The sequence below is a fragment of the Pseudogymnoascus verrucosus genome (genome assembly GCF_001662655.1).
Source record: "Pseudogymnoascus verrucosus strain UAMH 10579 unplaced genomic scaffold scaffold_1, whole genome shotgun sequence".
Taxonomy (NCBI): Eukaryota; Fungi; Ascomycota; class Leotiomycetes; order Thelebolales; family Thelebolaceae; genus Pseudogymnoascus; species Pseudogymnoascus verrucosus.
This window is the reverse complement of record NW_017263652.1, coordinates 1,602,132-1,624,477: the sequence shown is the minus strand read 5'-3', so window position 1 is coordinate 1,624,477 and position 22,346 is coordinate 1,602,132. Positions and strand designations below refer to the sequence as shown.

Genomic DNA, 22,346 nt, shown 5'->3' with positions numbered 1-22,346 from the left:
GGACTTGAAATAAGGGTTGTAGCTGGAGAACTATGACTCGATGACTTATAACAGTGCATTGGGACAGGGAGCCTCACGATGGATGCAGCATTGTGATTCAGGATCCTCAGGGCAACCTATAATGGATGCAAGCAACATGAGACCTCTGTAGAGCTATTTTTGAATATGGTTCTGTATATACTTTATAAATGGGAATATGCACATCGCTGCTATGTACAACCTTTACAATCCTTTCCCTGCATCTCGAAGCTTGATACCCTCAGTCTTCAACTCAAACTTCTTGATCTTCCCCGACGGCGTCTTGGGATAGTTCTTCGTCCAGAATATATATTTCGGGACCAAATGCCCCGACAGCTTCCCTCTCACCCACTCCCTCAACTCCTGCTTCGTAACCATAGGACCCTCACCCTCCCCACCTCCCTCTCCATCCCCCTCATCCACCCTCACCCCCCCATGCACAACCACAAACGCCGCAACACACTCCCCATACTTCTCATCTGGAATCCCCACCACACTCGCCTCACTCACATGCGGATGCGCAAACAACACATTCTCCACCTCCAGCGGATGAATATTCTCGCCCCCACGAATAATCAAATCCTTAATCCTGCCCGTGATATGCACATACCCATCAGCATCCATCTGCGCCTCATCACCCGTATACATCCACACAGCCTCGCGACCCTGCTCATCCGTTTCCGTCTTGCGAACCTCGGCCGTCCGCGCCTCGTCACCCCAGTACCCGCTCATGACGTTGTAGCCAGCGATGGCGAGCTCGCCGCACTCGCCGATGGGGACGACGCGGCCTGGATCGGTCACGGATACGACTTTGGCGTGTACGTGCGGGAGGAGACGGCCTACGCTGTCCAGGCGTTTCTGGAGCGGGTCATCGGGAGTCGTCATGCATGATACGGGTGCGGTTTCGGTCATGCCGTAGCAGATTGTCAGACCGGTGAGGTTGAGGCGGTCGTGCAGCTTGCCCATTAGGACGGGGGGGACGGAGGAGCCGGCAGCGATGCCAGTGCGTAGATGCTCGAAGCCTTTGTCTTCAATGGTGCCGTTGGAGAGGAGTTCGAGCTCGGCGGTGAACATGGTGGCGACGCCGTAGAGGGCGGTGGCGCGCTCTTCTTGGACGGCGAGGAGGGTGGCGGAGGGCGAGAAGGCTTCGCTGGGGAAGACGATCGAGGAGCCGTGCGTGGCGGAGGCCATGTAGCCGAGGATCGAGCCGAAGCAGTGGTAGAGGGGGGGTGGGGAGACGATGATGTCCGCGGGGGTGAGGCCCATGCGCAAGCCAATGAAGTAGCCGTTGTTGAGGATGGCGGTGTGGCTTAGGCAGGCGGCTTTGGGGAGGGCGGTGGTGCCAGATGTGAATTGAATGTTGATGATGTCGTCTCGGTGGAGAGGAGAGTCTGGGGTTATCGATTGGGGTGTTTGCGTGTATAGGAGGTCGTTGAAGGAGGTTGTGGATTTGAAGTCTGAGACATCGAGGCGCCCGGCGGAGTTGTCGACGAGGATGACTTTCTGGAGGGATGGAACGGAGGCAGACTTGATAGATCCCGATGTGAGATCTGGGGAAATCTGTTTGAGCAGCGATATATTTTCTCGGGGAGGTTTGAAAGGGAGGTTGGTCTCGGTCCCGATTATGAGATGTGTTGCTGAGAGATGCGACAGGGCAGAGATAACTTGAGGGGAGTTGAATGCTGGGTTCAGCGGAACCTATAAAGTTAGCAAACGCATGTTCTCAAGACCTTTCTACTGCTGTTGTGCTTACCAAAATCGCTCCGAGCTTAAACAAGGCATATGTTGTCTGGTCACCTTCTATCAGCACATCCAATCCAACCAGCTATGTATCGGCATGTCATACCACTGCAAACTCGATGTTGTTTCCCAAGCTAACAGCCACTCGCATGCCTTTCTTTACACCCTGTGCCTGGAGCCCTGCTGCGACAGAGCTGCTCCTCTGGTCTAGCTCCTCATACGTGAGTCGCGTCTGTTGGGCGCGCGAGATCACCGCGTTCTGGTCGCCATGTTTCGAGACGATAGATGCGAAATGCTCGGGAATTGTTTGGTCGAGTAGCGGTGGCTATGAGGCACGAAGTCAGTATATGCTGAGAAATAACTGCACGAGGGCAATAGAATGGTAAGACTATACCTCTGTTGGTCCCTGGGCATACGACGAAGTGAGAAGTCCCCGTCTTTGCACTCCACGAAGCACAAGCGCACAGGCCCGTGGGCTATTGAATCGAAATACCGGGCGAATCATACTGTAACTTTCTTCTTCATTACCACAATTGTACAGGAGAGAAGCTTAGTGAAGAAGGAGAGATATCAGCAGCTCAAGTAAGCATTAAGCATCCAGGCCCAGCTTCGAATCCCATCCGAGGTAGGAGCTGTTGAGAAGCATGGGATCCTCAGCTGCTACCCCACACCTCCGCGCTGCAAACGCGGGGATGGCCCCGGTACTGGGTGACGGTACGCGGGTACCGTCGCCCAGAAACGGGAGGATCTTGTACTGTTACCCGAGCCAGGGTTGGCTGAGTGAGGTAAGCAGGCTGAATAAGCAGACTAAATCAACACCAACAGATTTCAGGAACGAAACGAAAAAAAAACAAAAAACCAGTTTCAAAGACAAGAGATAAGTGAGAGAGCTGATTTGAATTGTATGCCAGTCAAGCAGTACGACATTCACAATTGCAAAATATATCTACTTGTACTTTACTTAATTTTTTTCGCTACATTTCGGCCACAACAATAGCAACCTTTGGCTAGATACAGTAAAAAAAAATAGCAAAATGATGATACTCCTAAATGGAGATCGAAACTTTGCATCAGCCGTGAATCGAACACGGGGCCCATCGATGGCAACGATGGATTTTACCACTAAACCACTGATGCCGGATTCCTGTTAACCAGTCACCGTATTCCGTTCTATGTTAGCGGGCCCGGCTGCTTTAACCACCACATCGCGACTGCGCAAAAGCAGCTCCCCGTTTCTCGTTTCTCATTCCCTATTTATGCAGCATCCAACACAACATTCCGTTTCTGGTTTCCAGATCCTGGACTGTTAGGCGTCCCAGTGGGTTTCCGATTCTAGGATTCAGCTTTCCGTGCGCACGACGCCGTGGACATCATGTCGGCGCATGGCCCACCCCTAGTTTGGTGTCCACACACACAGTCTCCTTCTCTTCTCATCATTCTCCTGTCTTCCCTTTCGTCTTTCCTGTCATTTTCCCTCGCATCTTACCTCTTATATTTCCTTTGTTCTTGAGAATTTTCTTAGTTATTTTGCTTTTTTACGGGTCACTTCTTTGCTTGCCTCTTAGGTCCCTCGATCTTTAAAGAGACTAGTGGCTATGAAGCTCTCAAAGGATGGACTACTAGCAGATATCAAGCAGCAGGGCTTAACGAAGAAACGTCCACTAAAGGTTGCCCCTCTAATAAAGAGAGGATACAAGTCTATCCTCTTACTATGGCAAGAGTACGATTCCGTCCCTTTAAGTCAGTGCGAAGAGTCGCTAACGAAGAGTAAAAGGTTTGCATTGCGTATTGACTAGCCAGCGCTGGTCCTAAGCGCGGGTTGCATGAAGAGCTTCTTCAAGATGTTAGTAATTAAGCATGAAGGAATGCTAGGCCCGCGTCTCTCCCTCAACACCTTATGCCTATACGTTACACGCCTCGCAACAGCGTATAAGCATGAACACGATATTAAGATTTTACAGAGAGTAGTGAAGGAAGTGAAAGATGTAAGACGATGCTTGTCAATGTTCTTCTATAGTATTAAAGAAGCTAATATAAGGATACTAGATTCAAACAGACCTAAAAAACTCGCTAGGGCTTAGCAGCAAGGCCTGCCTAAAGCTAATGGCAGATTTGTAAGACCTTGAAGTGCCCATTCATTATTTATAGGTAGAGGATAAGCATAGTTTCCAAAACCAACTTAACCGCGTTAAACTACACTTCTTTCTTCTATGCCTTACGTATACTGTAGCTCGGCTAGGTGCGGTCGTTGTATTAGATTCATATCGAAATAGCAATGAGGCTATAACTTATAGAGTTAGTATATATCTAGGCTTTACTTCATACATTTGCTAACCCGTTTAAGGATTTGAAATTCTACCTTACTTAGGATGTTAAAAGGCGGTCTGCCTTAGATGAGCCTTACAATTACCTTTAAACTTATGAAGGGGGACAGAGACGAGGAGGATGAATTGTAAGTATCTATAGACTATAGGCTGTCTTAACAAAACTAACATAGCTTAGCGTCACAATAACGCTCTAGGAGGACTAGGTCTATCTACACCTATGCCTAATTATGCCTTTCCTTACCTTAGCATACGAACACGATGCTTTTGATATTAAGCTAGAAGAGCTCTTTTACGCTACGTTAGATCGTAGCGTTGTTGAAGTCCCTCTTAAGGATGCGGTCTTAGATAAAGCCCTTTTTTAAGTAGCAGACGGAACGGCTGCATAGACATACGCTGCTTCTTACCGCGCCTTAACAGAGCTTGCATACCGTGCTAGATATAGATGCTAAGTAACTTCATACGCTATTAGGCGCGGAGCTGCAAATATTTTAGAAAGTAAGTAATTTTGACAGCAAGGCCGGAACTTATGCTAACCTTGTCGCAGAGTCTGCTACATGGGCAGAAACAGGCCTTTAATGGGTAATGTCAGCCATGGTGTTGTCCTCGGACTACAACCAAACACGTGTACTTGAAATCACAGCATCGGAGGTTGATGATACACTTAAATTCGTTTCTTTCTAGACTATACGCTTGTTCTAGATAGCTCTGCTGCATAAGAAAGTATTTAGGCTATGAAAGTTGTCCATTCATTTTTAAGCCAAATGTTGCATTAGCGTGACGAGTGGCACTATGATCCCAATCATGTACGCGCTAACAGTAAAAGCACCTTAGATACCTTGCCCTAAAACAGTCCACAGTATTCCCTAAATGGAGCTCACAAGCACACACCATGTACACGATAGCTGTCTTTTTGCTACACACCCCTTCTTCTAGATCTATGCCCCATCTAGGTACTACGACTTTATCACTACATGCTAGCTTCTCCTTAAGTTTCTTCAGAAAGCAGTCTAGACATGCTAACACGTCTTTAGCGCAGTCTAGGTTGTTAAAAAGGTGTATTAACCTATTCTCGCCAACTAGTGGTATTAAGTTAATTAGAATAAGAGCGTAACAATAGTTTGGATTTTTAGGTAGGGGTATATCATTCTTAAGACGCACATCAACCGATTAGCTCTTTCTATACATTTTAAACTTAACAAATTTGATGCCTGTTATGGTTCGAAGGGAAATGAACGACAACCATTTGTTGCACTTTGATTGGTAGTGTTTGTTAAGAGCTCGAAAAAACTTTTCGTCTAATTTAATATCACAAACAGAAAGCTAGAGGAGTTTTTTGTCATAGACGCCGACGTTGTGGCAGATCAGCAGGACAATGCTTCGGCTAGCAGTAGTGGTGGATTTGCTACATGCTATACACTAACAGATGGTGGTAGGTGTTGTATTAGAAGCCCCTGCTCTTCTACAGTAAAAGTGCGACGTACCCTCGTGAATATATTCGGGATTAGGCTACACATGGTGGTCAAATATGTAGGGATACGTCTAGAAGAAACGGTGTTTCTGCCCGTAGGCTTTTAATTTAGCGATTCTTCTAGGCGCTTTGCCGCGCCACGGTGTAGTTCAACGTAGTCATCATACAAATACTGGCCACATTTCTGTAATTAGATTAGTATTATGTCTCCTAGGTACTTAAATAAGTACTTACGCATTTCCATCTCACACGAATCTTGCCCTCATATACTCCTGGTTCCTAGAATTCTCGAAATCGTGTCGCATATTTAGGTATGTGCTAACTAGAAGATCCTTCGTTTACAGGCTTGAAATTATTAAGCATCGATAGATTCTTATCTGAGGTTGTCCTGGTATTGGGCAGATCTTGACACGCCTCAGCTAGCTTTCCCTGATTCTTATAGAGGAGGCCTAAGTTGTTGATTATTCTGAATGTTGATGTGTGCTTAGGTTTACTTAAAGCAGTGGCGTGGAGCTGACGCTTATTCTATTCATGTAACGTCTTCATTACTAGTAAGGATGGAATATTATAGTAAATATCGTTGTGCTAAAATCCTCCGTTTTCTAAGACAATTATGAAATATGAGTCTATTTATCCTGGCCTTGAGGACAAAATATAACTAGAGTAGAACCAAAATGTCTATGCAACAGTTTGTAACTCCCGATTTCAGCTGGGCTATCTATATACATAGTCTGGCTCAAGGAAAGATAGCCTTGGTTCGTTACAATAAATATCGCGCGTCGGTGAAATACGACTTACCCGGACCTGGTAAGTCTTGCGTCGGCCGAGCGACTGGCCGCGGCCGAGAACCCTTAATATAGCCCAAATCAGCTAAATCATAATTATCCACATGTGGGCGCTTGTGATAAGGATTAAAGCAATCTTTCTCCCAGCCAAACCCGAATCTTATAGCACTTGGACCTCTAGTTGCCGGGTCGTTTCCAAACGGATTGCTTCCATTCTCATACAAGAAACTATACAACTCATGCTCGAGCCATAAAGCTTGTCCCGGTTTGGGATTCGAAAGGTCGGTACTAACGACAAGTGTTGGCCTTGGTTCTCGTTCTTTCCAGCCTAGCGTGTCGCGTATCCCCCATAGCAGTGTCCGATAACTGTCCTTCTCGCCCATGAACTCGAGCATGCTCAGTTCAACCGACCGTAGAGTCTTTGGCATGGAGGCTAGCAGCGCCAAGAGATCATCCTGCTCGACGTAGAAGCGGGCGAGGCCGAAGTGCTGAAGCCTCGAATAGCTAGTTGGTGTGAATATCGTAGTGAGGGGGACATACCAGTCGCACTCATCAATTGTCGTATACATGTCAATGTTCGTTCTCAAGCTCAAGGACTTCAAGCCCTGTCCGCACGAGGCACGAGCTAGGGCACGTTTGAGGAGCCCACTGCGGAAGACATCTGCCTGCGTGTAGTGCGGATCGACCATGAGATCAAGTTGCAAGTGTGCAAAGTCTGGCCGCGCAAGTACAGCCTCGAAGTCACTCAGGGTGCGATTTTCCTTCTCAAACACCCGCGAGTTTAGCCCCATCTCCAGCTCATGAACGTCGATGCGTAGATCCACCACCCTGCCAAAATCTCTACCCTCTGCTAGAACGCGTGTCACGGTGCGGAAGCCTTGCCAGTCACTACCATCTTCGTTCCAGTCGTCGCATTCGGGCATAGAACGGTCATGGACGGGCCAGGTGCGAGGAATATAGTAGTTGAACCCACGGGGGAAGGAGCGGATCATGGGAGTTTCGTACAGTGGGTTGTAAATCCATCCATGTGCTGCCGGCGTAATAACAATTCGCTGTAGCGCCAGGAACGATCCGATATGCTTCTCTAACGCAATGATATGCGCATTTGAATCCAAGATATCGCGCTGCTGTTGCACTAGCTGTTGGTAGTACGCCCATGCCTCTTCCATAGGCATTTGCTCGCAAGCCTGTTGTGCCCTTGCAACAAGGTCAGGTCTGTTCAAATATTTATCGCGCTTCTCCTTTAGGAAGAAAACGTTGTCTCGGCAAGCTTTACGGAACCACCCAGGAACATTACCCCTCCAATTAATCCCATTCTTATCACATTCATCGTCCGATTCTTCCGCATAGTCTTGATAATCATCGTCCGACCCGTAGTACGCTTCTACGGCGCTACGCGGCACAGGCCGGACGTACAGGAGCGCGTCGTCCCAGATAATCTCGGTGATTTTGGCACGAAAGGCGTCGTGGTTGGCAATGGCAGTAAATACTTCCACATTGCGCGGGTTCGCGGAGATGAAAACGCGATCAAGCCGCAGAGCTACTGTTTCCAAGTAAAAACGGCAGGTGAGGCGCAGATTTTTTATGGTGCTGTTGGGAACCTGATCGACGATTGTCTTGATAATTTCAGGGGGAAGCCGAAGCATAGGACTGATATGGCTGGGGGACTCCGCAGTTTCTGAGTTTGGAGGCGACATTGAGTTGAAAAGTCGTTCTGTACTGGATTGGTGGAGTTGGCGGCTAGCCTATCTATATAATATTGATCCACGCTAAGGCCTCGGTGCTTTAGTTGGCTTGTCGTTCCTTGCACCCAACCATATTTCGATCGCCCCACTCAAACTGCCTATCTCTCCGCCAGGTCTCTCCGCCAGGTCTACGAGTTTGTGTCGCTATCTGTATAACACTATTAATTAGTATTCTTGGTACCTAACTTATATAACCAAGCATTGCCGATTTGTCCGCAGCCAGTTTATCGGTAGTTGGCCGCGCCTAGGCCATAGAATCCTCGTAGATTCGTATTTATCAACGCTGATGCCAAAACTCCGGTTGCCTTAAGGCTCGTTGCAATGGCATTGCGAAATTTAATAAATTCTACACTGCCGTAACTACATTAGAGGTACAGCGCATACCAAAGTTGGCCTTATAAGCCATGGGTTTTTATTTTCTAGCAACTTATATTTCAGGGACTTATGAAAACATAGATCTATTAATTTATAGTTACAACGACGAGGCCACTTCTGTCGTCTAAAAACTTCTAAATCTGGCTATGCCTTAACACAAACGTAATAATCAGGCCACAAGTTGGTACAGTCAGATCCAACATCGGGATTCCACTTATAGAAATCCGCCAGCTCGATTCCATGGGCTTGACAGATAACCGCACACCCTTCATTAGCAACAGCCTTGTAGAATGCCTTGCAGCCCCCTACCATACCATTTTGCGTTGGAGTAGGAGTGACAATACCACCACTGGATGTTGTTGTCGGTGTTGTTGTCGTTGATGTAGGTGTCCCTGAGCTTGTCATTGTAGGATCATCATCATCATCATCATTATCGTAACCGCCTGGACGGCTTCCATTTGCTTTATTAGATATGCAGTAGTAAGTCCCGGCGGCCATGGTTGCGCAGCCCTTGCCAACGGAGGGATTAAATGCGTAGAACTCTTCTAGTGTCAAGCCGTATAGAACTAAAACATCTGCACAAGTAGAGTATGTCTTCATTTTGAACCAAGTCGTGCAATTTGCCACTTCTCCCATTGCTCTCGGGTTTGGAGTCTGGATAGCACTACCAGATTCTGTTGATATTGTTTAGCTAATGCCAAGATAGTAGCAGTTGGAACGGGATGGTACTTACGCGTAGTCGGCGATGCGAGCAACGCACAGTACGAGACACTCTCTGACAGCTCGCAGTCAGGAGACAAATCCGAACCCGAGCTTCCTGATTCAGTCCCATTCTCCGCAAGAGATGGATTCCAGAGAGCTATTTCCTATAACTATATTAGTGGAACACTTCGAAAAGTACAAGATGACATAACACACCTCTGGCTCGACGTCATAAGCCATCGCAAGATTCCAGCAAGACAGGTCTGGAGTTTCTGTCGTGTTGGTTATGTAAAAGTAACTTGAGTAAAGGCAGAGTCAGTGGCCCGCTCAGCTGTTTGACAAATTTGTGCAGAGAGCTTACCTATAACAGTCTCGACGTGTATCATTAGCAAGCGGAATGACAGGTGCACTCGTGTTAAATCTTGTCAATGGGTCTACATACGGCACAGACGTCGCAGGAGTATTAACAAAGGGCACAGTTGAGGTCGACTTCGGGTGGCCCGAGTATGTTGTAATAGTCCCGACTGGTTTAACGCAGTAGTTGTAGTCCTTCCAGAGATTGGTGCAGTTTTTCCAAACTTCGGGGTTCAGGAACAAGCTGCAGCGAGGACTTAATATTTCTTCTCACATATAGCAATGTTGACAAATATTGGAAGTCTTACAAGTCGTCACGTTCAATGCCAAATTCAGTTGCGATAGTGGCGCAATCATCGCCAGAGCCTACCTTAAAGTATTCCCCGCAGTATGAATTTGTTCCATCAGGTGTAGGTGTTGCAATTGGCCTGTCTGATCGTCAGCGCAGCACAAACTGGTAAGTATCGACAAAATACATACGCTACAGTAGTTGCTACATCCGGTACCCCAATGGTGTTGCTAGGCATAGAGAAATCGCCCAGTGGATTGCTCACACAAATGCTCTTACCTGACAAAGACTGTTTTCGGAGTTATGTACTGCACAGCACCACTCTTGCTTCCCATACTTCGTAAGAGTGTTGCGTGCTCTCGCTGTTTGTCAAAATCATAATGCCATCTCCTTCCCACTGCCAAAACATTTCCGCATTCTCCATGTATACAGCAGGGCTGGAGCCTCTGGACGTACAATCTGAGTAGAGCAAGTGGAGAGAGATGAGCGAAAGTGCCAGAGAGGAAACACTAGGGTTAGGATTCGCGACGGCGATCATGAATGACCAGGGGAAGTCCCCAACTGATTCTTCACTCTTCACTCTCTCCCAATGGCTGCTTACAAACGACTTATGGTTGGCTAATTCTGATGTCTTGTTATGGAAGCTTCGTCGTTCCTGCAGGTCGGAATTTGCCTTCATGAATACCCGTACAAACTTCCTATAGGCGGAATGTTAAAACATATTTTTAAAGATAAGACATCATTTTTGGATTTGTCCAGGAAAAGATTCAAGCATGACCTTCCCGTAGAGCCGGATAACCTCACCTGTGGATCCACCCCATACAGTTCGACTAGCAAGTCGGAGCACTTCCCGTAAGTCACTAGGTAAGGGCAAGGATATGTCGGAGGTAGTTGGCCCAATCAACCAATCAATTCCAGGCAGTGCCATCCACGGTAAGTCAAATAGACGGACATACTGTAGACGGGGGGATCCGCTCGGTTGTATTATGCATATTTATAGAGGGGGGGTAGGGCATGTGTCACAAGATGAGAGCAGGATGAGAGCTGTCTCCACCCATCATTTTTGACACGCCTTCGAGTCTGGTTGATAACGTTTCTGCTCTTGAACTAAGTCATCTTGAGTTTAATATCGCGCCTAGATTGATCAACTGTATATGGGAAGCTCTGCAAGCGTCTGGCAACCAGGTACTAACTAATCAGGCACCGTGATACCAATATATAAAGCTAAATGTATGCCAAGTAGGAGAGCGAAGTTCAAGGAACAAAATAACCCCAAGATAAGATAACAGCTGTACTGCCAATCCAGCTCAAGTTGTCTCTGTCTCAAAATGCAATTCCTCCGGCAGTGAAGCTACCTAGTGGTTGTTTCTTCCTTCATTGATCTGTGCGGCAGTGAACTGGGTGTAGCAGCGGAACTTGCGGTCGCCACGTATCCATGATGCGAATTGTGGACAGTAATAGCTGACTGAAGGAAATGGATCGCAGTTGCCGTAGACTCTGCCGTCGAGACCAATCATTGCATAACTGTCGCGATTTTTATAGATGGCTATTTATATATCATGTTAGATTGTTACATCCGTTCATTTGTAGAGATTTGCAACTGAAAAAAATATGGGAAAGCGAGACAGTACATACTCCAGTGATAAAGGGGGTTGTTTGAGTAATGCATTTCCACAAGATCAATATCCCAAGGATCATTACTACCATCACATCCACTGCCCACACAGCGGACACCAAGCTTGTTCCCACTCACATCATAACTGTCATCGGTTACCGGGGTATTCCAAGCTTGGTCACAGTTGGGATCGGTCTGGAAAATCTGCCATATATCGCGATCCACTTCGAATTCTCCAAGAACCATCCATTTGCCATGGTACATGTCGAAGTCTGCGATGACAGCGAAACTAAATGAGAAGAGTGCAATAAAAGTAGAACACTTCATAATGATCACACTTTGAAATTTTTAGAGGTAAGTAAGTTCAGATTCTTAGTCGATTATGTGAAGTACTGAGATTGAGCTGTTAGATCAAAACTAGGTCTAAAGGCCCTCTTATATACTTAATCAGATATCAGATTATATAAACAATCCAAAAAGGTTATATCTTTCACGTATACCCATATAGCTACTAAGTTTGAATAATTAATTGACCTGATCCTGAGCTCGCTATCCTATGCTAGTTTCGCTCCTATACTGCAAATTGTGACATCTTTTGCCAAGGCTGACGTGAGACCATCCCGTTCTAGGTGCGCTCCTGCAATTGCAAATAGTTCAACACTTTGCTAATGCACGATAACTTAGGCTGAAGTGGTAAGATTTACGTACAGGGGCGGACTGAGGTGTTGAGGCCGCCCTTTGGAACGTTACTAGGCTAACGTTTCTAGCAAGCCTGTGCGTCTACAGGAGATGCCAGTCATGACTAACAGACCATCTCAAGCTAGTTTTGATCCTGCCGTTGTGAATAGTGGAATTCTATGCCAAGACAAGGTAACTTAGGTTAGAGTGGTAAACACCACTAGTAGTTTGCATTTCACTTGTATTTTCCCGCTCCTCAGCTATTGCTGCTTTTATCCGCGACCCACATTATCTTCCTAATTTCAGCAGGGTATGGGTGATAGACGACCTGAAACGATGCCTTATGGAAGCCTAAAAAGGTGCATTAATTGCCTCGTTCCGAAACTCGCCTGATCATTCCTAACTAGGATAGTTTTACATACAACCATAGGGGGAATACTAGGCAATGACCCAATATTAGGACAACTAAATACCTCACAGCCTTAAGTGACCCAAGAGGGCTGCCATATACTTAGGGATGGACGTTAACAAACATGTACTACCTAGAAACAGTAACGACCTCAACACCACTGAACGACTCTGTGTTTTCTCCCTCTCCCTGTAACGCTGCTCCCCAAACAATTAGATGCACAGAGGATTCTTGCATTATGGTTTAACTTAACAGAGGAGGCAGGGGATTAGACACAAGGCTTCAAGTAACAGGTTACAGTATATAACAAAATCTATATTGAGTTGAGCACGAAGCTCCTATCTAAGAACTAACTATCTACTTATATAGTGCCGTCGTGCCAAAGGATATCATGGATATCAAATATCTAACATATCTTTGTTATCTATTACGTAGGATCTCGCGATGTGATGAGGCCTCAGGACCTGGAGTCCCTAGAGCTAACTAATCTCTCAACGCTCCCCGCTCTCAAGACCGTAGGGCGTGGGAGCGACTAGGCTCCTGCGCTCCTGCGTATGACGCTGTCAGGATCCCAGTATTGAACTTCCCCCTTACCCTTGCGAGCAATCCTTTTGAAGAAAGTATCCTTGACAATCTCTAACTGACGATTCCTCCCCAGCCACCCTCTTCGATGAACAGTGTTGTCTCTGTAACAGGTCCTTATTCACTTCTTACATTGGATGCATCAAATACAGGAGAGCACACACCGTCTCACTTATCTAGTCTCTTGAAATTTAATAATCTAGAACACGATGGAGCCAATAATGATTGCCCCTTCGACTAGCGTATTATTTAAGCATAAATCCAATAGAAGTACAGTACACAGAGGAGCCAATTACAGTTGCTCACCTAACACCCTAGCATTTGTAAGCAACAGCTCACAAACACGGAGGAGCCAATTGCTGTTGATCCACTCTAGCGTCGGAGATCCCGTTGAAAGCATATTAATAAGCACTTACAGTTATATTGAAATGTTTGTTTACCCATCAACGCTTGCCATTGGCCTCTTGTGGTTTAGGTGGTCGGCACGCCATGAGACAATTTACATTGTACCTATCATTGCCCTGATCCCATTCGCCTGGGGCAACCTATGTACTTTTTATCTCTGCAATACTCAAATGGTTGACACTTACAAAGCGTCGAATAGTGCTTCAGTATTAGCAGCTAATGGTGTATTGAGATATGTTGTTAGGGGCGTCGTCCCTCCCTTTGTGGTCCAGATCTATTAGCGTATAGGGCTTGAATGGGCGTCAAGTCTTCTGGGTTTTATCACAGAGACACCTCTACTAAGACCGAAACCCTTCAATCGATTGAAGTCATGTCATCAGCCTAGCTTACGGATGTCTAGCAGCTTGCTGCGGCCCGCGAACAGATCCGTCAACTGCAGGAACAGTTGAACTAGACGCAACCGCTTCTTAGCGGAGCGTTTCCTAAAGAAGCTCCCTAGAACCGCTAGACCACGCTTCTACGGTCAAACTCAAAGACCCTGATCCCCTTACGGACGGGGTATTACCATCCTTCGATAATTAGCGCATCCAAATCGAAGATAAGTCTCTAATTAACGCCCGTATGTTCGACTCTAAGCAAGTAAAGATGGCCTATATCTTTAACCAGACTGCTGACGTAGCTTAGAAGCATCTAGCACCCCGTTACCAGAAGCGCCTAGACCCATTCACGACTACTATGGGTATGATTAACTACCTCGCGGAAATCCTTCAGAACCCGTTTGAATCGAAAGACGCCCGCATCGACTTCCGTAAGCTTTCTATGAAGGAAGATGAAACCTTCGCAGAGTTCTACACCCGTTTTCTACACCTTACGGGTATAGGAAACATCCCTACGGTCGACCTACAGCCAGACCTCTGCGATAAGCTTACTCCAGCCTTGTAGCAGTCGGTATTACCTTTTTTAGATATACTCCCTACAAGCAAAGCACTCGCCCATAAGTGCCTACTTGTCGACAAGAATTTACAGAGGCTCTAACAACGCCGAAGCTAGTTACGGACCGCCAAACTCATGACTAGATCCGTAGCCACCCTAACGGGTACGTGACTACTTGTTACGACTTCTACGGCTCCTTTTGCAGTCTGTACGGCGTCGCCAAACCCAGCTCTGAAGCTTCACGGACCGTCACGAGAACCCATACCTGTCCGTAAGGATCTAGGAGAGACCTGTTACCGGTGCGGCCAAGCAGGCCACTTCGCAAAGGAGTGCTCGAGGGCTCCGGCCTCTATACATGTTCCACGGGTTGACATTGAAGAGCTCGTAGACGAGCCTACCCGCCTTTAAAGGTGCTTGATAAATCATTGCCTTGGCAAGTCAGCGAGCAACACTCGGTCAACGCCAATGTCTAATCCTACTAACAGTTACTCGAAAGTATTACAGTAGAAGGCAAATTCGCTGTCGCCAGGTTTTTAGTTACTAATTCTTCGCGGGGTCCATTCCCAGACACTTGTGGCTGTGCGCCACTGCCATAGGTAACTTCTCATCGAGTAGCATCTCAATCTTGCCCGCAGCGTCGACCTGCTCTGCAGCTTCCTCGACTAAGAAATCGAGCATAACTCTTGCCGCATAAAGACTATCATCCTCTCCCTTCTTCAACTTCTCCAACGCCTCTTGCAGAACCTCCTCGGTCCATATCGTCGCCCCATAGCTCGTAATCATCTCTATATTTGTCCATTCGTCATACTCTGGATGTCCCTGAAATGTCAATACCCTTCCAGTCTTATACAGGCCTTGAAGAGCACAATGCTCGCTCCGCCCTACACTGAGGAAGTCCGAGGGCAACGACGGCAAGATGACATGGTCAGCGTGTGTGAACCGTAGACGCATCTGGCTGGGAGAGGCTGGGTTAGAGGGGACGGGGCCGAAGTGGGATAGGAACTGTGGTGAGAGGGAAATATCGTGGAGGCCAAGTTTCCAACCTTTCGGATCCTGAGACACGACGGATGGAAGGGGTGATAGTGAAGAGGCCAGGGAGATAGTTGAAGATGGGGATGGAAGTGTTATAGACGAGCCGACGGAAGAGGAGTATGGTGAAAATATTGCGTGGCAGATAATTTGATGGCCGAAACAAGAGCCGACGAGACGGACGGAAGGATTGTTATGGTAGGTGTCTAACAGGTCTTAGACAATATTGTAATCTAGGGGAGGGACTTACTGGTTAAGAAGCTGGCAAGCTTCACTACCCAAGGTGTTGGGTCGTAGGCTGATGCAGCTATGGCACTTAGGTCAGCATACATCCCCTTGTAACTTACGAGCGAGGGGTAGCGGAGCTCGTCTCACTTGAACCACTTAGGAAGAGACCATCTAGTTTCTCCAAGTCCTGTTGCAAAGGCAGTTCTCCCTTGACTGCATCATAAGCAGTGAATACCAGTTCTGTGGTCTTCCAATCTGCGTAGAATTCCGTTGCTCTTCGTAGGAGGGATGCGAATATATCGCTGCAGAGTCCACGAGCAGCGAGAACATGTGGCACGGGCGTATCGCAATTGATGACTGCAATGTGCAACGAAGCACGGCGACAGCTCATGATGATGGAACGGGGATGTGAGCAGTGATGGATCCTGGAATAACCTGCAATATGAGATTGCTGTAATCAACGTGTCAATTGCGTTTCCCCGTTTCTAAGCCCTGCTACGGTCGCCACCATTAACCACCCATGCAGAAAACCCATTTACCACACAATACAGTACGGCGCCATAAGTTCCTCGTGCGGGCCCGTGCTCAAATTGGAGTGATTTGTATGATTAAAAGCACCGGGCCGTACGTATACTTTTTGGCACCGTACTGAACATACAATACAAAATAAGGTGTGGACCGTGCGAGATCCCTCCCCATCCAGGACATGTATTGGGTTAACCCAATTCCACGATTACAGCCAATAAGGCAGTCCAATTCATCTAAAATCAACGTACAATAGAGCGGAGTTGTGGCCTAACCCACCAACAGGGCATGAACCCATTTAATAGCGTAAAATGTGGAATTTAATGTGTTGGTTTGTATACTCTGAAATCGGTTTCGCTACCTCCTTCTCCTCATCTAGCGTCTCAGTCTCATCCTTGTCAACTCCCTTATCCTTGTCATCTCCCTCAGTCGTCTCTACTGAAGATCTGCGGGGGGTACCGTGGAGGATGATACCGCGCTTCCAGGGGATGAGGGAGGTGTACATTTCTTCGTAGTCGAAGAAGGTGGTGATGTCGCTCATGATGCTGTCTTTGAGAGATGGAGATAGGATGACATCGGACCACTTTGTGCCCATGACACTCGGGTGGAGTTTCCTGTCTTTGCGCCACTGGGAGTTATCAAGACGTAGATCTCGCTGTGCTCCATTTTCCCACTGTTTGTGTTCGTCTGTGCGTCAAGCTGTACCAACCCCTTGCATTAGCCAATGGCGGTGAGGGCCTGTGCAACACCTACAATAACACGACCTTCGATGTCTACCTTGCACTTGAACCTTAAATTTTCACCATATACCTCGTTCCGGAGCGACTAAGTGAAATGACGGCATGCTAGACTCTGGATAGGAGGGAGATTGGTAGCCATGTGAAACATCGATGTAAGGAGACCTTTCGAACCGGGATTGGGATCCTGATATGCAAGCCTCCCTTGGGTAAAGTCCTCGTGACCAAAATCCAAACGGACGGTACAGGATACTTATGTCCAAGAATCCGTTTGGTAGAGTCTCTGTCACTAATCTGCAGGATCTTTATGTCAGGATTCTTGGGTAAAGTCACCGTGACCGAAAATCCAAACGGACGTGCAACCGAGATTCTAATCCTTGCAATCTCAGGTATACATTCTGCAGGATCCTATACCGAGGTGTTACCGTACACACGGAATCTTCATCTAAGTCGTTATCACACTCTTCTCACAGAAAACATCAACCGCTTTGGATCCTCCACCCACGGCTCCGCCGGCTGCCCATCTCTAATGAAATACCTTGCCCCTTCCACTAACTGCGACTCAACCACAAACTTCACTCCCGTCTGTTCGCCCACCTCCCGCCACAATCCCGCCCACGACTCCTCATCATGCCTATAAAGAATCGTTGCGCCATCCGAGCTCTGCAACACCCCGACGTCCAAGCTACCCACCTGCCACCCAAGCAGTAACGAGCCCTTCACCGGCCTCATCAGCTTAACGATCTTCTTCGCGACCTCGATCTGCTGGTCATAGCTAAACAGATGGAAAAACAACCCCGCGTGGAGAATATCCACTTTTTTATCCAACTTCCCTAGTTCGGAGAACGGGTCAAATACATCCCCCGTCAAAAAAGAGGCTTTGAGACTGCCCTTGTCGCGAAACAGCTCGTATCCCAGCTCCCAAAACTCGGGCCGCAGGTCCGTGCCATATATATTCTCGCTCGGGGCGCCATCAGCGACGAGCTGTCTGATCTCGGTCCCGAGACAGCAGCCGAGGTCGAGGAAGGTTTGCTTGTCGTCTTTGAGGCGCGAGAGGATGCTGGGGTAGAGGGGTGAGGTGCGTAGGCTGAGGTTGACGAAGCGGAATAGGCCAATGCATGGGTACGGAAACTGGTGGGACTAGGAGTAAGTGGGATGTTTGTAGAGGGATAGTGGGGTTGGTACAATTGCCCATGCTCGATCTCGCTGGAGGAGTTAGCGTTTAGAAGTAGGCTGTGGCTGGGGCGACGCACGATTTCCTCGACGTGCGAGACTACGCGGTCGGGGTCGATGCCGCTGTAGTTTTCGAACAGGTCTCGGGCTTCCTTTGACAGGTTGTCTAGGGTCGGGTTATAGAATGGCGAGACCTTCGACCGCGCTCTGCCCGCGACAGACAGAGTGAAGCTATCGTTACCTGCCATCTTCAGGCTTGTGGGAGGTATAATGCGTGAAAATGAGGTATCTCGCGGGTCTCCGGCGATTCACTCGAGATGCAGTGCCCTCATAGTAGTTTGCATGTTACTATATACGCATATGGCGGCCGACAATGGTGTAATATGTGAAGGAACACAATCGTCCAGCTGATTGTAGTACAGACTAAGTGAGAGGTCAACAAGGTGATCGGGCGAATGAGAGACAGCCACGGCATGCCCTCACCCCTTTATAGGATTGCTGCAACCTCATTTGGACGATAATATGCATGTAAAATCGAATTCGGTGTCTGCGATGCAGCAGCTTGTGTTTATGTTGGGTGTGGATTCTGGGTATGCAGAGCCACAGCCAAAATCGTGTGGTGGCTCCGGTTACCAGGAATCTCCGCTTGATCATAACGGGACGGACAGGAGGCTTCAAATAGGGCAGTATATAGAGTATATAGAAATCAATTGAATTATATAACTATTTAATAGGCCCGCGTAGCGATTAGGAGTTATAGGGGGGGGTTGCCAAACCCCCAGTCCTTGACCGCTCTTTTGGTCGGCTGCTAGCTCAGCTGGCAAATGCGCCCGTCGTGGCATACGGGAGCCCTTGGGATCGATTGGGGATTTGCGCCAGGCGAGGCACAATGATCTTCGCACATTTTCCACTTTTCGATCTAATCTAGAGCTTCTGATATATTATACTCATCTCACGGCTTACGTATAGCTAGTGGTGGAGCGAAATCATTGCAGTTTAAGTTTGTTGCATCATTGGTCGATTTTCTGCCAGTCTTACTGTCCCACGCTTTACTATACCTCAACGACGGCTTCATATCTTCAAACTCGAACAATGCCTCGATCGCTTACAATATGAGAGATGTATTTCTCAGATATTCATTATTACAAATACTACAGAAACGCTCAAAATGTTGCGTGATAGTGTTTACTTCAGTACGAACTCTGTGGCGTATTTGGCTAGCTTACCCCGACAGCCCAAGTGTTACGGCTGAAACCTCCAGCCCAGTTGCCGCGAAACCTAGTAATAGGGTAAAATAAATGGCAAAGAACATGCCTAGAAACAACCCTCGTCTGCAGAAGACCCTCTAAAAATCACTTTAAAGAACCTACAAAAGATGCTCCTTAATCCACAGACCCCTCAGCTCGAACATTAGTGAAGGAAACTACTTGAAAGTCGTAGATTACGTAGTCACAATATCCTGTACATAAAGTCAACAACTATCAGCTGATATTTAAGAGAAAGGGCAACTGGAGGGAGGCTAGCAACCATCGTGGTTGCTAGTTCTAACTAGCCGGTTTCGTGATCGATTACCTTACAGAAACATGTGAAACATAGCAGATCTAGCGACGTGGTATCGCTATAACAAAATTTATCTTCCATCCCCAAGATGGCCTTGCATCAACTTCCTACCCCTCACTCAAGAACCACACGTGTCCAATTTGACAGGATACTAGTCTCGCCAATATCAACAATACCAAAGGTGTCATCCGCACGCTCACCAAGATAGACGGCCCTTCTCAAGCCAAATTGTTCATCGTTTTGAGTGTACAAGTCTTTGTAGAGCAAGTACATATGCTGACGAAACTCTTCATTCCCGTCGACTGCGTCAAAATCCGGAACATAGCCAATGGGGGATCCGTCAATAGACGCCAGAAAAAGGCCCGTGCCAGTGATATGGCTTTCTTGCCGCTGTTCGACAACATGGAAGTTTGGCAGGTTTCTGCTGTCAATAACGGATCGTAGGATCAGAGCAAGGACCGGCTGGTCGGAGAATGCGACCACGACGGCGTACAGCCTTTTCCGGGCCCAGTCAAACGCGCTTAGAGGGATGCCGCAGCTGACCATCGCGGCAAGAAAGAAGAGAGTCTGTTTATACTCTGGTGGGTCGCAATGCACCAGATATGGCAGATGGGTGTTGATCCAATCACCACTCGCTTCGGAATCTCTTTCGTACAGTCCAAGCCCTGTCCATTGTGCGTCTAGATAAGAAGTGACCTCGTAAAGAAGACGCTCCGAAGTCCTCCTTTGCATAAGAAAATCTTGCTCAGCCGCCCCGGCCGAGTTTGACACTCCAATACCGCTATCATTTCTCTGCGATCTGATGCTTTCATAATCACTCGTCCACGACCCGTATTTGCTCAGCTCTCCTCCTCGGTGTGCCAAACTCCATACCCTAGGAGAAAACTTCATGGCTGTCTGTATCACCTGAAGAACCTGCATCATGTTTGAGGGCATCATAAGTTTTGTGCCGCCGAAAGTATTAGCCACCACTGCCACCTTCGAAGGTGAGGACGTTGGGCTAGGTGGCCGAATTAATTTCACAAAGTCTCCGAGGCATGTCGGCGTGGGTATGTCCTTTGCCGGAACCCAATGGCTTCCGCTGCCGGCCTCTTGAGGTATCCCTGTCATTTCTAGTAATTTGGAGTTAAAGCCAAACCCCGCTTCATGCGCTTGACGGTGACAATCTAGAAATAACTCGGAAAATGGCATGCTCCCCGCTTGCGCTGGGACATGATACCAGCTGTACTGGACCATCACGGCAAGGATGAAGTCTCGTGGTTTGCCGGTAGCGCGGATGGAATTTATATTCATTTGGTACCATAGGTTGTTGCTTGAGCTGGGGTGTTCAGGCATGGCAGGGCCAGCAGGGCGCGAAATCGGAACATGACAGGTCATGAAGGCCCTAGCGAACTCACCCATAGTCTCATCGGTGATTGTATCATCGCTTCTGCCTTTGCGAGACCAGCATGAGCCCAGTGCATCCAGACTAGCTACGATGTTTAGTAGAGAAGATGTCACACTAGATACTCCGAAATCTGCGTCGTCATTCCTGGATTCTGGTTCCCAATCGGCACAAACTTCGAACTGGACGTTATCGCTCAGTAAGATTTCTTCTAGTGGCCATAGTCGAAATAGATAGGACTCAGTCAAACCGATGTGTGGATGTTTCGCTCGCACATGGCCGAGAAGCTCCTCCTTCCCTCGCAAGTTCCAATCAGCGAAGGAACTGATGGCGTTGGCACAACAACCTCGAAAGCCATCACCATCCTTAATTGCAACTGTACGTACCGCGTTGCGATAAATGTCGGGGATGGATTGCACAACTGCGATGCGTGCTGCCTTAGACCGCTGATCGACACAAAGTATATCCATCCAGAATGGCAATTGCCCCACGAGTTTCGGCAGCTTCGTTTCCAGAAATTCGGCCTTGTGTTGTGAGACAATGACTTGGTGCTGAATTCCAGGTATGTCTGTCCAGTATGCTAGACCCCATACGTGGGATATTGCAATGAATTCCGTAGCGTTAGTATCCGCCTCAAATGATTCGAGTTGGCCTTCCCTACCGAATCGACAAAGAGTAATTATAGGCATGGTGCTCTTCTTATTCCAGCAAACTCCTGCTAGGTGATTGTTTAGGCAGATAAGTTGAACCGAAGTTTTGGAAAAGACGAACGCTCAGCTCCTCACTGCATAAGCTGCTGAAGACTTCGAGGAACAGATTCACGGCGTGGCGTACCGTACCCAAGACGAGAGGATTAGTGACTAGGGACGTTCCCGTAAAATGAGGTGCAGATATGCGGCGAGAATTGCGTAGCCTCGAATTGACTTCAATTGGTCCAGCGTTATTAGACCCAAATGAAAGAGGACCAGCCATCGGAGAGAATGACGTAGCTTCGAATTGGCTTCAGTTGGCTAAGCTTTATTTCACATGTTAGAGACAAATGACTGAGGACCAGCTCGAGTGGCATCGGGCAGACACGCCCAAATGCTGCTCTTTGTTTTTGCGATATCGGTTCCTGGAACCGGAGGATTGCCCGATGGAAGGAGCTGGACGTGCACGTGATGGAGGAATTGCTAGGCATGGAGCTGTCAGTTGGATTATCACGTGGGCTTACTCCCTAGGCTTACTACTTAGATACTGTCATCATTTGGCTCAGCTTACATCTCCCTTTATCTATTCCGTAGGT

The 22,346-nt window shown here is 47.7% G+C and overlaps 8 protein-coding genes and 1 non-coding gene across 9 annotated transcripts; 1 reads left to right on the top strand and 8 right to left on the bottom strand.

The window, feature by feature from the left end:
* Positions 1-154: 154 nt before the first annotated feature.
* VE01_00571 (uncharacterized protein) lies at positions 155-2,451 on the bottom strand. The gene is made up of 4 exons (XM_018270099.2): positions 2,153-2,451; positions 1,865-2,083; positions 1,772-1,807; positions 155-1,716 (listed from the first exon to the last, which is right to left on the bottom strand). The coding sequence occupies exons 1-4, from the start codon at positions 2,261-2,263 to the stop codon at positions 223-225; spliced, it is 1,860 nt and encodes a 619-aa protein (XP_018135239.1). The 5' UTR covers positions 2,264-2,451; the 3' UTR covers positions 155-222.
* Positions 2,452-2,824: 373 nt separating this feature from the next.
* VE01_00570 lies at positions 2,825-2,896 on the bottom strand (the record flags this gene model as incomplete). The annotated part of the gene is made up of 1 exon: positions 2,825-2,896. It is a non-coding gene; the product is annotated as a tRNA-Gly (tRNA).
* Positions 2,897-6,112: 3,216 nt separating this feature from the next.
* VE01_00569 (uncharacterized protein) lies at positions 6,113-8,047 on the bottom strand. Its single transcript, XM_018270098.2, has one exon. The coding sequence runs from the start codon at positions 8,033-8,035 to the stop codon at positions 6,314-6,316; it is 1,722 nt and encodes a 573-aa protein (XP_018135321.1). The 5' UTR covers positions 8,036-8,047; the 3' UTR covers positions 6,113-6,313.
* A 555-nt stretch (positions 8,048-8,602) lies between these two features.
* VE01_00568 (uncharacterized protein) lies at positions 8,603-10,041 on the bottom strand (the record flags this gene model as incomplete). Its single annotated transcript, XM_018270097.1, has 6 exons — positions 8,603-9,132; positions 9,192-9,324; positions 9,377-9,458; positions 9,522-9,758; positions 9,823-9,942; positions 9,995-10,041. 6 exons carry the CDS (start codon positions 10,039-10,041, stop codon positions 8,603-8,605), a joined length of 1,149 nt encoding a protein of 382 aa, XP_018135320.1.
* An 858-nt stretch (positions 10,042-10,899) lies between these two features.
* Positions 10,900-11,811, bottom strand: VE01_10732 (uncharacterized protein). Its single transcript, XM_059464184.1, has 2 exons — positions 11,439-11,811; positions 10,900-11,349 (listed from the first exon to the last, which is right to left on the bottom strand). Exons 1-2 carry the CDS (start codon positions 11,743-11,745, stop codon positions 11,159-11,161), a joined length of 498 nt encoding a protein of 165 aa, XP_059320167.1. The 5' UTR covers positions 11,746-11,811; the 3' UTR covers positions 10,900-11,158.
* A 1,929-nt stretch (positions 11,812-13,740) lies between these two features.
* On the top strand, positions 13,741-14,434 carry VE01_00567 (uncharacterized protein; the record flags this gene model as incomplete). The annotated part of the gene is made up of 2 exons (XM_059463286.1): positions 13,741-14,111; positions 14,177-14,434. The coding sequence occupies exon 2, from the start codon at positions 14,228-14,230 to the stop codon at positions 14,432-14,434; it is 207 nt and encodes a 68-aa protein (XP_059320136.1). The 5' UTR covers positions 13,741-14,111; positions 14,177-14,227.
* A 352-nt stretch (positions 14,435-14,786) lies between these two features.
* On the bottom strand, positions 14,787-16,278 carry VE01_00566 (uncharacterized protein). The gene is made up of 3 exons (XM_018270095.2): positions 15,830-16,278; positions 15,705-15,761; positions 14,787-15,660 (listed from the first exon to the last, which is right to left on the bottom strand). The coding sequence occupies exons 1-3, from the start codon at positions 16,071-16,073 to the stop codon at positions 14,966-14,968; spliced, it is 996 nt and encodes a 331-aa protein (XP_018135554.1). The 5' UTR covers positions 16,074-16,278; the 3' UTR covers positions 14,787-14,965.
* VE01_00565 (uncharacterized protein) lies at positions 16,261-18,365 on the bottom strand (the record flags this gene model as incomplete). The annotated part of the gene is made up of 4 exons (XM_059463285.1): positions 16,261-16,880; positions 17,416-18,075; positions 18,130-18,150; positions 18,198-18,365. The coding sequence occupies 4 exons, from the start codon at positions 18,363-18,365 to the stop codon at positions 16,506-16,508; spliced, it is 1,224 nt and encodes a 407-aa protein (XP_059320137.1). The 3' UTR covers positions 16,261-16,505.
* A 1,262-nt stretch (positions 18,366-19,627) lies between these two features.
* Positions 19,628-22,165, bottom strand: VE01_00564 (uncharacterized protein). The gene has a single exon (XM_018270093.2). The coding sequence runs from the start codon at positions 21,748-21,750 to the stop codon at positions 19,792-19,794; it is 1,959 nt and encodes a 652-aa protein (XP_018135324.1). The 5' UTR covers positions 21,751-22,165; the 3' UTR covers positions 19,628-19,791.
* Between the last annotated feature and the right edge of the window lie 181 nt (positions 22,166-22,346).

Excerpts from the sequence above, each read along its gene's own strand:
- VE01_00571 (XM_018270099.2), bottom strand. The coding sequence starts at position 2,263 with ATGATTCGCCCGGTATTTCGATTCAATAGCCCACGGGCCTGTGCGCTT. Across the intron at positions 2,084-2,152 it reads ATGCCCAGGGACCAACAGAG|CCACCGCTACTCGACCAAAC; the intron begins GTATAGTCTTAC and ends CGTGCCTCATAG. Across the intron at positions 1,717-1,771 it reads TTAAGCTCGGAGCGATTTTG|GTTCCGCTGAACCCAGCATT; the intron begins GTAAGCACAACA and ends CTAACTTTATAG.
- VE01_00564 (XM_018270093.2), bottom strand. The coding sequence starts at position 21,750 with ATGCCTATAATTACTCTTTGTCGATTCGGTAGGGAAGGCCAACTCGAA.
- VE01_00566 (XM_018270095.2), bottom strand. The coding sequence starts at position 16,073 with ATGAGCTGTCGCCGTGCTTCGTTGCACATTGCAGTCATCAATTGCGAT. Across the intron at positions 15,762-15,829 it reads TCTCTTCCTAAGTGGTTCAA|CTGCATCAGCCTACGACCCA; the intron begins GTGAGACGAGCT and ends TAAGTGCCATAG. Across the intron at positions 15,661-15,704 it reads GCTTGCCAGCTTCTTAACCA|ACACCTACCATAACAATCCT; the intron begins GTAAGTCCCTCC and ends AAGACCTGTTAG.
- VE01_00569 (XM_018270098.2), bottom strand. The coding sequence starts at position 8,035 with ATGTCGCCTCCAAACTCAGAAACTGCGGAGTCCCCCAGCCATATCAGT.
- VE01_10732 (XM_059464184.1), bottom strand. The coding sequence starts at position 11,745 with ATGAAGTGTTCTACTTTTATTGCACTCTTCTCATTTAGTTTCGCTGTC. Across the intron at positions 11,350-11,438 it reads CAACCCCCTTTATCACTGGA|CCATCTATAAAAATCGCGAC; the intron begins GTATGTACTGTC and ends ATATATAAATAG.